Source organism: Buceros rhinoceros, unplaced genomic scaffold (genome assembly GCF_000710305.1).
Source record: "Buceros rhinoceros silvestris isolate BGI_N320 unplaced genomic scaffold, ASM71030v1 scaffold27894, whole genome shotgun sequence".
NCBI classification, from domain to species: Eukaryota; Metazoa; Chordata; class Aves; order Bucerotiformes; family Bucerotidae; genus Buceros; species Buceros rhinoceros.
The window spans coordinates 369-14,951 of NW_010409492.1; the positions used below are offsets into that span (position 1 = coordinate 369).

The 14,583-nt window shown below is 36.9% G+C and overlaps 1 protein-coding gene across 1 annotated transcript; it reads left to right on the forward strand.

Annotated features, from left to right (window-relative positions):
- The first annotated feature begins 175 nt into the window (after window positions 1-175).
- CPSF2 (cleavage and polyadenylation specific factor 2, 100kDa) lies at window positions 176-11,950 on the forward strand. Its single transcript, XM_010135250.1, has 14 exons — window positions 176-363; window positions 1,776-1,935; window positions 2,027-2,132; window positions 3,651-3,780; window positions 4,111-4,226; window positions 4,745-4,932; window positions 5,338-5,628; window positions 6,353-6,453; window positions 6,790-6,990; window positions 7,612-7,764; window positions 8,323-8,548; window positions 10,038-10,337; window positions 11,304-11,438; window positions 11,544-11,950. The coding sequence occupies exons 1-14, from the start codon at window positions 215-217 to the stop codon at window positions 11,634-11,636; spliced, it is 2,349 nt and encodes a 782-aa protein (XP_010133552.1). The 5' UTR covers window positions 176-214; the 3' UTR covers window positions 11,637-11,950.
- The last annotated feature ends 2,633 nt before the right edge of the window (window positions 11,951-14,583 follow it).

Genomic DNA, 14,583 nt, shown 5'->3' on the forward strand with positions numbered 1-14,583 from the left:
AATAACGGAAGACCTACAATCAATAGTTAGTATCTGAGACCTAACTGATACCCAGTAGCTGTGTTGTACAGTATTCACAACTGTTATCGTGTCTTCTCAGAAGTGAATGAAGTTAGATCTAAATAAATAGACTTTTCCTTCGGAGGAGGCAATGAAATATTTTCTTCCCCCATTCAGATCAGTTCTCTTGGAGATTCAACACTAGGAGAGGAAAATGACATCGATTATCAAGTTGACTACTCTTTCAGGGGTGCAGGAGGAGTCTGCCCTTTGCTATCTATTGCAAGTAGATGAATTTCGTTTTCTTTTGGACTGTGGCTGGGATGAAAACTTTTCTATGGATATTATTGATTCTCTGAGGAAGTAAGTAGTTCAGTTCATACACTTTTTTTAAGTAGGTCTTGTCCTTTTCTGAAAGTTTTCGAAGTGTGCATGGGGATATTAAATCCAAAATTGTTCCTTTTGTTCGTTTAAAGTATGTTTTATATGACGGAAAACATTTCCAGTAAAAACTTGGGTGGTTTTGTGAGTCTAAGGAATTATATCTACTAACCGTAATTCTCAAACTGTTCTGGGTTTGTTTTGAATGTTTTGAGGCATTTTTTTCATAAACGTGACAGAACAGAGTTCATGGGAGACTGACCTTTGTCTAAACTAGGTTAGAATGGTTAAGTCTTAAATGAACGTATCCTTAGCGTATGTAGACTGAACAACAAAGTGGTTCAACTCTCACCTCTTGTTTCAAGGTGAATAGACTGTCATTCAGGAAAACAACTTCTGTTAGTTATCCCAGCGCTGCAAAGAAATAAACCTTTCTAGACTCTAATACTGGACTTTGCAGGTTTACAGCAAGGAGCTTTGCTGTTGCAGGCACTGATTACAAAGTTAGGGCTGAAGCATGGCAATTCCTGAAAGAAATTAAGATTTGTGATAATATTTTTATATATTCACTTTTCTAGCATTTGCACACTTGTAGTGTATGAAATCTTTTAACTGTGGACTATGTAATAAGGATAATTTATAAAATTTTTCTAATGTCTCGTCTGAGAAGCAGTTAGATCAAAATCCACCAAGAAGCGTGCATGTACCCCGGTTACTGTGTGAGGGGACAAAAAGCTTTCAGCCCAACTTGTGTTTTTATTTGTTGTGTAAGTTTTATGTCCTCAAATGTTTCAGTTATGATAGGTAGGTGATTTTTACTCTGAGGCTTTATTTTATGCAATGCTTTGCAAGAAAAAATATGTTTTTAAAATGAATAAAACCCCCCAAGTTTATATGCCACTTCTCTTAAAGAGTATATTTGACCTTTTCTGGTTTTAATTTGATTCTTGTCGCTTTAAGGATTGTTGGGTCTTTGGTCCTGTTACTTGGTCTTTCTCATCAGAAGAAAAGTTATAGTCTTGGTTTAGGTTTTTAGGTGTATGAACAGTTTGTAGCATGTCTGCACTGCTAGTATTTTTGGCCCCTCAGTTAATGTATTTCTGGTGTCAAAGTGTATATTAAGGTCTTTCTAATCAAGAATTTGATGTGAAACCTAGGTCTTCTGGACCTTGAAATTATTTTCAGAAGTCAGTTGCATTTTTAAGTACTTGGACATTTGGAAATGTCTGTAACTTCTAATTATGATTTTAAAAACTGTGTTCTAAACCTGGAAGGCTGTAAGTTTTCGCATTTGGCATTCAGACTGTCTGTGTATTCTCAGATAGCCATCATAGGCAATATATAACACCATACAGAATTCTTCTCACCAAATTCTGTTGTACTTCTTTTTGTAGACATGTACACCAGGTTGATGCTGTTCTTCTTTCTCATCCCGACCCTCTACACCTTGGTGCTCTTCCATATGCAGTTGGAAAAATGGGGTTGAATTGTGCCATTTACGCAACTATTCCTGTGTATAAAATGGGACAGATGTTCATGTATGATCTCTACCAGGTATATTTAAGTTGATACTTTCATGTACGATATCTTTGATGTAGTAGAGTGCTCATGTTCTTGAACGCTCTATGCTTGGTACTCGTTTTAGTCCCGCCATAATACCGAAGATTTCACACTCTTTACACTGGATGACGTGGATGCAGCCTTTGATAAGATACAACAGCTGAAGTTTTCTCAGATTGTGAACTTGAAAGGTAAAGTTGTCTCCAAAGTTGCAATAAATGACTTTTAGCAAAAGGCAACAGTCATTAAGAGTTAAAGTAACATTTTTTAATGGAATAAGTTTTGAAATGTGCATTTTGCAGAGCTGAATTCAGTATCCCTGTGTTAGTCTGTATCAGCTGAACATTTGCTTCAGTAATTGTGTCTAGAAACGGTAGAATTTCCCCTTGAGGAGGGGGTCATGCAAAAGCGTATTTAGACATTTGTTTCTCTTTTGTGTTTTGTAACTTTTCTTGAAGTTTGCTCATGTCTCTCAAAAGCATTTGCTCATACTTCGTGGTAGATATTTCAGAACTTTTCAGTAACCATTAACACAAACAAAAGCTTTCTAGAGAATGAATAGGTTGCAGAGATGAAGTTACAGTATGTGAATGGTTTAACAAGGAGGTCTTCAGTAACTGAATGATACTCAGTGTAGCTTATTGCTGGAAACTGGCATCTGGAGAGTCAGCAGCTTTTCACTCTTACTGAGTTTAAAGATCAGAATGAAATGGAAACCGTGTTCTTGAACATAGACACTTAGAAGCTGACCACTAGCAGCTTGTCTCTGAGCTGCAGTATCTCCCAGTTCTTGGAATGCTGCTTGCCAAAACACTTGCCCTATAATTTTGGGATGTAGAAATGGGATGCTGTCCTTGACAAGGTGCTGACCCTTTTCCAAGTTATTTGTAGCAAGGCTGTTCCTGTGCTGCCAACTTTTACATCTTAAAAGTAATTTTAGTCAACAACTTTTTAAAAACACCCTACTTTTTTCATAGTTAACGGAAGTGATTTGAAAAGCCTCAGTGGATGCATCTAAGAAGATAATGTGTGTTTTCACTGTTATTAAAGCTGTGCACTTCTGCTCAAGTTGGTGGAATGCAGGGAAGCCAGTGAGTAATGGTCAGGGGTGGTCTGGTTTTGCTCTGACAAAGATACAGGCCAGTAGCAATGGTAGGGAGCAGTAGTGCCTAAAAACAAAAGGCATCAGGTGCTGAAAAGATCCGTCATCCCTGACTGCAGTACCTGAACAACTTTCCTGGTACTGTTTGACTGGTCTGCTTGTCCTTCTGCAAAACTTGCAGTTTGTGTAATTCATGTGTGTGTTTTTGGAAGTACCTAGGCAGTGAATGACACAGTAAACATTTTATGTTGCCTCAGAGAGGGATCTGCTTTTTACCAGTGATATGTTTGTTATATAATTTACAACTGTTGAGGTCTGAAGTTATAGAAGTTCTGCAGTGCCTCTGAGTACCAGTGGGAGTTGGAGGGAAGAAGTGATCTTCAGTTTCTTTTTCTGAGTGCAAAATAGCAGCAGTGAATTGCAAAAAAATTTTAAAGTTACTGTTTCAATAGGGAGGACAGATATATTGCTGATTTTTCGTTCTTCATTTGACTTTTTTCCCCACTAATAAATGTTGGCATCCAGTTGTTTAAAATTACTATCTCTTATTCAGAGTAATGGATTTTAATACATGCAACGTACCTAAAAATATTGACAACTTCTGCAGGCAAAGGACATGGTTTGTCAATCACACCATTGCCAGCTGGCCACATGATAGGAGGCACAATTTGGAAGATAGTCAAGGATGGAGAGGAAGAAATTGTTTATGCAGTTGATTTCAACCACAAGAGGGAGATGTAAGTTCAACTTAGCAATATATATTTCTTAGACTTTGTGTTGTGTGTACATCATTAAGTGTGTGATAAACAGGTATGGAAGTAGCAGTGCCTTTAAAGCTCTCATAACACCACTAATTTCACTTGCATTCAGATTAATAAATTTGAAACAAACATTACCTCCGGGTGTCTTCAGTCCTCTCAGTTTTATTTGTTTGTGACTTTAAGCAGGAAACATTCACCTGCTGAGGAATTTGATTTCTGTACATGTAAACATCTGGAAACTAGCTGTCATATTATTTTCTCGTGAAATAGAAATGCAAATAGTGAGGTTTTTCCTTTTTTCCTCAGCCATCTGAATGGATGTTCCTTGGAAATGTTGAGCAGGCCTTCATTGCTTATTACAGATTCATTTAATGCTACTTATGTACAACCCAGGAGGAAACAAAGGGATGAGCAGCTACTGAGTATGTATTCTGTTTGGGCTTGAAAATAGCAGTAATATGATATATTAGCCACTGTAAATTGTTTTTCTAAGATAAATTAATCAGCATCCATACTAAGAACCTTTATTTAAATTTAATAAATTGTGAGCGACTCTTTTCTGATGATACTGATCCTGTGGGTTTAACATTTTTCTGAAACAACTGCATTTGATAACAGTATTTATTAATCTCTTCTCAAGGGATTTTTACATTACCTTCCTCAGCATATTCTTTTTTAAACTTCATTTTACTGTTTGTTTGTTTAATAAAAAAGGAAAAGTAGTATCAAGGCAGAGAGATCTTCAGAGCTACCAGGAAAACCCTAGCTCCCTTTAATTTTGGTGGAGATGCGGATTTGGATCTCTTCCAATGTTTAATATATTTCTGTGTTCAATTTGCTTTTGATTATGATTGCTAGTGTGATATAAGAAACAAAAACCCAAGCCACAAACATTCTAATCTTGGTTTAAAGTTTAAGTTTTGTTTTTAATTCTTTTTAGCTAATGTTTTGGAGACATTACGAGGTGATGGAAACGTATTAATAGCTGTGGATACAGCAGGCAGAGTTCTGGAACTTGCTCAACTTCTTGATCAGATCTGGAGAACGAAAGATGCAGGATTAGGAGTCTACTCTCTAGCACTTTTGAATAACGTCAGCTACAATGTAGTGGAGTTCTCTAAGTCACAGGTTTGTTTTGATTTTAAAATGCAGTTATGAAGAGGGTAATGAAAAATGCATGCGATAGCATTTTGGTTTCCTTTTTAACAGTAAAAAATGATAAAATACTGGATGTGGACCGTAGAGTGCATGTTTGTGTCTCAGATCTTTTGATGAGGTAACACAGAGTCCAGCATGTTTCTTGATACTTTTTCTGGTTTTAACACAACACTTGTTAGCATAGGTTATAGCTGTTAAAAAGAGAGGTTTTAAAGTACTTGCGTCTGCGGTGTCTTCGCTCAGCATTATTTTTACACTTGTTGAGAAACACTCACGTAATCACGTGCATATTGCATCCTGTACTTGATATGACGTTTGTACATTATTGTAGAACTTTTATTCTTAAAAATAACTTTTTCTTAATACATATTTTAGGTTGAATGGATGAGTGACAAGTTGATGAGGTGCTTTGAAGATAAGAGAAATAATCCTTTTCAGTTCCGCCATCTCTCCTTATGTCATAGTCTGTCTGATTTGGCTCGAGTGCCTAGTCCAAAAGTTGTTCTTGCCAGTCAACCTGACTTAGAGTGTGGATTTTCTAGAGATCTTTTCATTCAGTGGTGCCAGGATTCCAAAAACTCTGTAATTTTAACTTACCGCACTACACCTGGAACATTAGCACGATTCCTGATTGATAATCCTTCAGAAAAAGTTATAGATATTGAGGTAAGATTTGTCTACGTATCTCCAAGTTCTTTACTGTGGGCCATCTGTGGGAATATGAGCAAAGCTGAATTTCGTTTCCTTTTTATCTACTTAAAAGCCTTCCACTGGTGGAGGGAAATCTGAAATCAGTGTGTTGAATGTTTAATCAGTTGTGGATAAACTTACATAAGAATGAGTCTCATATTAGGAACTGCAAAATGCTTTTTGGTGGTGTGGCAAAATTAATACTTCATAGAGATGAACATGAAGTTGCTTTTAAATATTTATTTTTAGACAACACTTTACTTTTTTTTTTTGTTTTTGTTATAAGAGAAAAAATTCTGCTTGCAGTTGATGTATAGATCACAATGTGTGATGGTTTATCCTTGTTGGAAAATACTCTGGTTTTGGATGAGGGGAGAATCAAGTCAAATTAGTATAATATATCCCACAAGACTTAAAGATAAGAAAGCCGGGAATTAGAATACAATTAATGGTTATTAATGCTTTCACATTATTTTCAATAATTTATGTACCAGTGTCTACTTCTCTTTGATAAACATTGTTAATTTATGGGAGTACCCTGTGATCATTTCAATCGTGATAGTGCAGCTTTACAGTAAGGTAGTGACATACAAGTTATACTTGCCATTGGTACTTATATACAAATATTTTTGTCGGCAGCATGTAGGAAAAGTATTGAAATCATGTCAGCTACTCACAATGATATTAATTCTATCTACAGCTGAGAAAACGTGTCAAGTTGGAAGGAAAAGAACTTGAAGAATACCTAGAAAAGGAGAAACTAAAGAAAGAAGCAGCTAAGAAGTTAGAACAGTCTAAAGAGTAAGTATATTAACTGTTCTTGCATTCTGTTGTTATGGTCAGGACTGAGATTTCTGTGTGATCATTCTGCTGCTTCAACCATTTATAGGGGTGAATGAAAATTTGAGTTTTGATAGGTTCGTGTGAGGGCACTGAGGAATTGGGAATGGTTGTCTGTAATCTGTTGTTACGATAGCCCTGTTTCATCCGCCGTTTGACTGCGAGTTCTTTCTCAGAGGTATAAACTGCCCTTGCCCTTGGTTAGTGTTATGTCCACTGTTTACTTTCCAGTCAGTAATGTGAAACAGGAAGTAAAAAAAAAAAGTGCTAGTTTCTTTTTTTGGAATGTCATTTCAGGGCAGATATTGATTCCAGTGATGAGAGTGATGCTGAAGAGGATATTGATCAGCCAACTGTACATAAGACCAAACACGATTTGATGATGAAAGGTGAAGGTAGCCGGAAAGGAAGCTTCTTCAAACAGGCAAAGAAATCTTACCCAATGTTTCCAGCCCCTGAAGAAAGAATTAAATGGGATGAATATGGCGAGATTATCAAGTATGTGGTGCTAATACATACTAGTATGTAGTAGTTACGAATTAATGCAAAACCAGAAGTAATAAAAATTGTGATTTTCTCTCTTTTGCAGCACTGATATATACTCTTCCAACCACAGTAACTTTTGAACAGTTAGGACAGTCTCGCAGGAAGTTTATGTCAGTGTTGAAGTTGCAGAGTGCTGATCCTTGGCCTGTGTTCACAGCTCTTAGGGTGTGTTTCCATTCCAGGCTTTTTTTCAAATCTTACAAGATAGATTTAATTTTTTTTAACCCAACTTTTTCTCTTATTTAAATGGAATACATTTTTAGTGAGAGGAGAGGACATTGTTCCTCCTAGAAAAATCTAGTGATACTTGTCCTATTCAGATAGGGAATACTTGCTAGAAAACTTCAATTTGCTTGTATTTCCCCAGATATCAAAGTTCTTTTTTAAGATAGGAAAGTGGTATTTTCCAAATGAGCTCTGTTCAAGTAAGGAAGAACTGAAGGCAAGTGTAACAAAAGTGTTGTCAGTAACAATTGTAAAACATCTCAATAGTCATAGCATTGTTTGGTTTTTTTATTACGAGGTGTGTTGATTTTACTGCAAGACTAGTAAAAAAAATGTTTCATTCTTTAGACCTGAGGATTTTCTAGTTCCAGAACTTCAAGCAACAGAAGAAGAAAAAAGCAAATTAGAATCTGGTTTGACAAATGGAGAAGAGCCTATGGACCAGGATTTATCAGATGTTCCTACAAAATGCATTTCTGCAACAGAATCCATGGAAATTAAGTGAGTGGCTTTGTTCTTGTCTGTTCTCCTAGAATGGTGGCATGAGAACAGTGCAAACTGGGTAGTTTGGTAATTCCAAGTTAGCTTGGAACTGAGTGGGAAAGGGCTTGATTTTTGCTTTTTTGTCCCCAAGGTAACTTAGGATTTTAGTAGTCTTTCTGGCAGCATGGTACGGCGTCTTACAGTACCCTGCTCTTAAGAAATTTGCAGTTCGTTCCCTGTCTGATGGAGATGAGTGAAAGAGGAAGAACAAACCATACAATAGTATGTTAGTATATTTATTTTGTTAAAAGGAGGACTCATTCAAGTATGTGTGTCTTATGTTTTGGATAACTATGTAAGTGAATTCTTGAAATTTATGGCGTTAAATACACACACGTGCTGATATTTGACAAGTCTGTATTTTACTGATCCATAATATTCCTTGTGCTGACAGCATTGGCTGGTGTAGAAGAATTTCAAAGTACCTACCCTTCTGAAATGAAATATTTTTGAGCACTTGAACGTTTAATCTCCTGAACTAAAAAATGTTATTCTTGGGTTTTAAATTAAAACTAGAGCCAGAGTTACATACATTGACTATGAAGGACGCTCAGATGGGGACTCAATTAAAAAAATTATTAACCAAATGAAACCAAGACAACTGATCATTGTCCATGGACCACCTGAGGCCAGTCAGGACCTTGCAGAGTGTTGCAGAGCTTTTGGTGGAAAAGATATTAAAGTTTACATGCCAAAACTGCATGAAACTGTAGATGCAACCAGCGAAACTCACATTTACCAGGTAAGACACTAGAATTTGTTAATCGTGTAACTATTGTAAACTGTAGCAGTGGCAGACTCTAATTTGGCCCTCCATTCTTTGGGAGAGGAGAGATGATACTACCTATGTGTACACTTGGTTTTGTGTGATCAAGTCATTAGTAGCATTTTTGTCCTCTAGGTAAGCATTCTCCTTGTGCATGTTATTCATTAGAATAATTAATAATCCTTATAATTATAATAATTAATATATTGCATTTAACTTTCATGGTCAAGCTCTAAATGAGAAAACGTGGATAATTTGTGTGAAGTATGTGAAATCTGTGTTTGGTCCCGATTCGAGTTCCGAAGAGGAAAGTCTCTCACATGCTCTTTAGGCATTAGTCCTTTATTCCTTCCGTCCTTTTAAAGTTAATAGAAAAACATCAGTAGAATTTTTGAAAGAGGTACTTCTGCTTCTTTCCAGAGAAAAAATTGTTACCCTGTAGGAAGTAGAAAGTTCCAGTTACTCAAAATTACCCAGTGCTGTTTTTAGACTGTCAGAAATGTTTTCTGTGTTTGGTGGTTGGTTGTTTGTTGTTTGATTTGTTGGGTTTTTTAAGCTCTGAGGATTGCTAGTGTGTAAGAAACGACACAATTGTGATTTTTCACAAAATACCTCAATAAAATTGTAATTGCTTCATATTTAATTTTGGATTTCAAATTTTCAGTGATTTTTTAATAGTCAATCTTCTGCATAGCTTTAGTTTGGTTTTCTGTTTGAAGCTTTTTGAACAGATGAAGTACACTAGAGACATTGTATTAGAAAATAATAGATGTGAGTACATCAAAATCCCAGTGTCTTGAGTGTACTGTGCTGCAGATGGATAGTTAGTTGCAGTATCCTTCATGCAGTTGCAGCCTGTGGGGATCTTGCACAATCTCGTGTGGATAACCTACTCTGAAAGACTGTTATTTAATGGGTTAAAGTCCTGGAATGCACCAGAGGAATCAGGGTGAGGTAGTGTTGTTTAAAAGCGGATATTTACAACATCCCTTCTTACATTAAAAATGTTAATTATAATTTTATTGGAGGCTTGAAATTTGGCTACTGCTGTTCAGTAACCTAAATGGATATGTAGAAACTTCCCTCAGATTTGAGAAGGCCGACTGAGGAAGCCACAGGCTGCAAAAAAGGTTTCTGATGTTTTAAAAAGAATTGATTGCTCTTGCTGTAAGTTTAACTCATTTGTAGTCATATAGGTACTTTTTTAATTTTAACCAAGACCGCAAAGGTACTAATCTCTGCTACTTGTTGAGTAGTGACATGAAGATTTTAGAAATTATATTTTGAAAGTGTAGAACGTCCTGCCTTGGTGATAGCAATTCCCTCCTTTCCCTCCTGAAAAAAGTATGAATCAAACCTCTGTGGAGAGTCGGTGAAAGGAAAACTAGTGAATTTTAAAGCTTGGAGTAAGAACTCTCTTTGTTTTTCATAAATCTAATAGTACTTTTATTTTTGTGCAACCCAGGTCAGGTTAAAAGATTCTCTTGTCAGCTCCCTTCAGTTCTGTAAAGCCAAGGATGCTGAGCTGGCTTGGATAGATGGTGTTCTGGATATGCGGGTTTCAAAAGTGGATACTGGAGTTATTTTGGAAGAGGGAGAGCTGAGGGAAGATGAAGACTTAGAGATGCAAGTAGATATGCCTTCTTCAGACTCTAGTGTCATTGCACAACAGAAGGCCATGAAAAGCCTCTTTGGTGATGATGACAAGGAGATGTGTGAGGAGAGTGAGATCATTCCTACTTTGGAACCCTTGCCACCTCATGAGGTATGGAAATCATGCCGATCTGGACTTCTTTTTTGAAGAGCTCTGTATTCATTTGCCTTTTTCGAGTGCTTGGAGGTTAATATTGTGATCTTACTCAAATGAAAGCCTAACTGAAACTGGATTTTTTCTGTTTGAAAACCTGTTTATCTTTGTTCACCTGGTGCTGTTCTTTGTTCTGATTTTATGCTTTTCAGCAAGGATGGTTCTTTCATGCATTAACAGTGCCCAGCATACAGTACCACCTACTTATGAAGATAAGATTTTAATTGACACGTTTCTTGTTTGCAAATACTTGCCAAATTGGAAATCAGTTGGCGTTTAGTCACTCTTGGATTTTATTATGTTTTGTGGATGCTATGGAAAGTATTTCATATACTTGAGACACAGATCTTTGAAATTCATACATCTCTGCTTCTGTAGTAGTGATTTGAGAGTTCCCTGAATTAATCTTTTTTATAAATTTATCTTTCTCTTAAAATACTTTGCATGTGACTAGATATTATTTTTTCATTGAATGATTACAATGTCTTTTAATCATAGAATTGCTTTTCAAGATACTGTTGCAGTATCCAGAAGCTAGAAGCTAGCTAAATGGGGAGACAACTCTAAAGTCTCTTCAAATTCATGACAACTGTCATAGAAGTATGTACGTACTCATCAGCAGTACAGCTCACTGCAGCTTTGTTCCTGGCATAACATGGCTTGGAAGAGGGATCTTCAATGACAGCTTTCCATTTGTCTTCAGTATGTGAGCAAGGAAGGAAACTTTTCCTTTACTTGACAGGTAACCGCCAAGGCTCTCCTGTCCTGAGTACGTCTTGCTGCAGGCGAACAGAAATAGAACCCGTCTTATTTATAGTCCTGTAGAATAGGCCACACTGCTGCCAACACAATGACAAGGGGATCTCTGGAAAGATGGAAGGTATTGAGTAGCAGAAGTATTAAAATTGTGTGTGTTATTTAAAGGTTCTTGGACATCAGTCTGTGTTTATGAATGAGCCAAGACTCTCTGACTTCAAGCAAGTTCTCTTGCGAGAAGGTATACAAGCTGAATTTGTCGGAGGAGTGCTTGTGTGCAACAATCTGGTGGCTGTTCGCAGGGTAGGTGTTGTGTGTCTTAAACTCTTTGGTAAATAATATTCTAAGTGAAAATTAAGTTTCCCATTAGTATAAAGATAATGATTTGAAGCATGTCTTTTGTTTCAGACTGAAACGGGGCGCATTGGACTGGAAGGCTGTCTCTGTCAGGACTTCTATAGGATAAGAGACCTTTTATACGAGCAATACGCTATTGTCTAAGGAAAGTGCTGCAAAGAAGTTTTTACTTGAACTTTTACAGACATTGGGGTTTTCTCCCAAATCTGACTTTTTGTAGTTTTCTAATTTATACAGGGGACGCCTAATTCATAAAGAACAATTAACTAGCCTGAACGTGTAAATAACTGCTACTGTAATTCTTTACAAATCTGTTGGTACATTCCATGTTATTGACTTTCTGTCACCTGTTATGACTTGCCATTTCTCACGTAACACATTATAAATGAGTTTATGACTGTGAACTCTTCTCAGCAAAGGTTCAATTAGTCAGGACATAATTTGGTTTCATAGATTCCCTGCCAAAGAGTACAAAATATGTAAAAGTAGTTCTTCTATTCTAAAATAAGATTAGATAGGTAACTGTGGGTTTCTTTGGTTTTGTTCTTTTTTTTTTTTATTTTGTGCTGTTAGTTTTGTTTGGGGGTTTGTTTGTTTGTTTTTAGTTGGGGACAGTCTTGAGTATTTTTTTTTTTAAATGGAGGTTAGTTAAAGTACCTTTTCAACAGCCCACTTAAAGCTAGACTACCAGAAGTTCCCCCAGTGTTAGTCTGGCTGCATCTTAATGTTGTATTTGCTCCATCTTGCCAATTTGTTCCAGAACACCACTTCATATTCTATATAAAGTATTAATTTGCAGGAACAAAAAATTACTTTGTAAAGGTACTCTAATAAGACTCTAATATTGTCAGGCAGTTTAAAATGCAGTTTAAAATGCTTCAGAGTAATTTCTGTACATACTTACAGAATTGGTAACTTCTAGCTCTTGCGAAACTATGCCAACTGTAAATCTTCTCTGAGTTCTGATTTTAATACTTTCAAAGTCTAAATCCTTTATCTGTGCACTGCTGTTTGTTCAGAGTGCCATAAGCCAAGTTCAGGAAGATCCTTTATCTTGAAATCTGAGTTCATGTGATGTGTTTAATGCTTTTGTGCCATGTTTCATTCTAGTTGCATGTTTTGTGCCATGTTTCATTCTAGCCGACAGTGGGACTTGCTGTAGCTGCTGATGCTAGGAACTGACCTTACTTTTTAGGGGAAGATGAGCAGTTTTGGGCGCCTTAATTTCTTAGAAATTAACTTATGCAAACAAATGGCCTCTCGAGAGTTTATTTAATCTTTTTTTCCCCTGTCTGCATGTGAACCACCAGCTTTGGCAGTATAGGGTTGCTTGCTTGTTTTCACATACAACAGCGATGTAATATGTGTTCTCTGTGTGTATGTTTAAATAAAACCTTTTGAAAAAGTGGCAAAAACTAGCCCTGTGGGCTATCAATGGAAAGATAATTTACTTTGCAATTCTTGACAAATAGTTTTCTATCTGATCTACATACTATTTATTCTGTTTAAAATAGTAACTTAAAACTGAAAACAGTATTTAAAAAAAACCCACAACATCTGCTAGAAGTATATACTAAAAATATAAAAAACCTTGAAATCTAATGCTAAGTGAGAATGTATTTTTTTTACACAAAGAAAATTTTGGCTACAAATGACTGAATGGCTCAAGGCTTTTTTTTAATAGTGTAGAAAAATACTTATTTTCCATTATACTGACAGCAGGAACTTCATAGAAGTTCTGTAGTGGTGCTGTGTAAATCTGTACGATACTGGATGCTTGTGGGTGAATACTATTGTATTGCTATCATTGCTGATACTTGTGAACTTTTATAAAGCGAGTTACTTTGTACATGATCATATTTGCCTTAGGACTTCTAACTTGAGGGCTTAGGTTGAGCAGAGATCACACATGCCTGCACAGAATATACTAATAATTAAAAAACCCCTTAGGATATCAAACTAAAAATAGTGCTGTTTTCAAGAAAGGAATAAAGACAAGTCAGTGTGATCATAAAATCAAAAATTGATTGAAAGGTGTATTTTAAAACCTATTGATTCAAATTCAGGTAAGTTAAAAGTGTAATGTTATCTGTCACTAAATTCCTGTGTGTTCTGATAAAGAGCAGAACCCCAAAGTAGTGCAGTCACTAAGGATTAAGGGTCAAGTATGAGCAAAACAGCTTTTCTTAGTCTATTCAGCATGAGTGTGGCTTGAAATCAGACCTAGAACACTGTTATGCAAGGTGATAGTAGTCACCTGCGTTCTGGGACTGTGGAAAGCTGGGTTTGTGAACAATTCTGGTGGTGAGAGGCCTGAAGGGGATTACAGGACATCTGTAGTGAACACATTGTAGGCTGTACATTGTAGGCTTTGGAGCATGCGTGCTCCTTGACTATGTGTTCATTGCTGGTAAGAATGTGGAACTAAAGCAAATTCCCATTAATCTTCCTAGTCTGCCGTCAGTTCTCTGATAGATTATTGGGGTTTGTTGTTCTTATCTGTCATTCACTTCAGACAATAATTGAACTTCTCTGTGTAATTTTTGGAGTTACTAATGTAATTCTTGTTTGTATCTGAAATTCATTTCCTCTCACCTCTACAAAATGTCCTTCTTGTGAGGGACCCAAAACTGGACGCAGGATTTGAGGTGCGGCATCACCAGTGCCGAGTACAGGGGCACAATCACTGCCCTCGTCGTGCTGGCCACATATTGCTGATACAAGCCAGGATGCTGTTGGCCTTCTTGGCCACCTGGGCACACTGCTGGCTCGTGTTCAGCCGGCTGTCGACCAACACCTCCAGCTCCTTTTCCACCAGGCAGTGTCCAGCCACTCTTCCCCAAGTCTGTAGCATTACAGGGGATTGTTGTGACCCAAGTGCAGCACCCAGCACTTGGCCTTGATGAATCTCCTACCACTGGCCTCAGTCCATCGATCCAGCCTGTCCAGATCCCTCTGTAGAGCCTCCCTACGCTCAAGCAGATCAACACTCCCGCCCAACTTGGTGTTACGAAGAACTGATCAAGTGAGCCAGCTTAGATCACCGAGACAGTTTCTGCGAAGAAAAAAATGATTGATAGCTTAAAAGCTA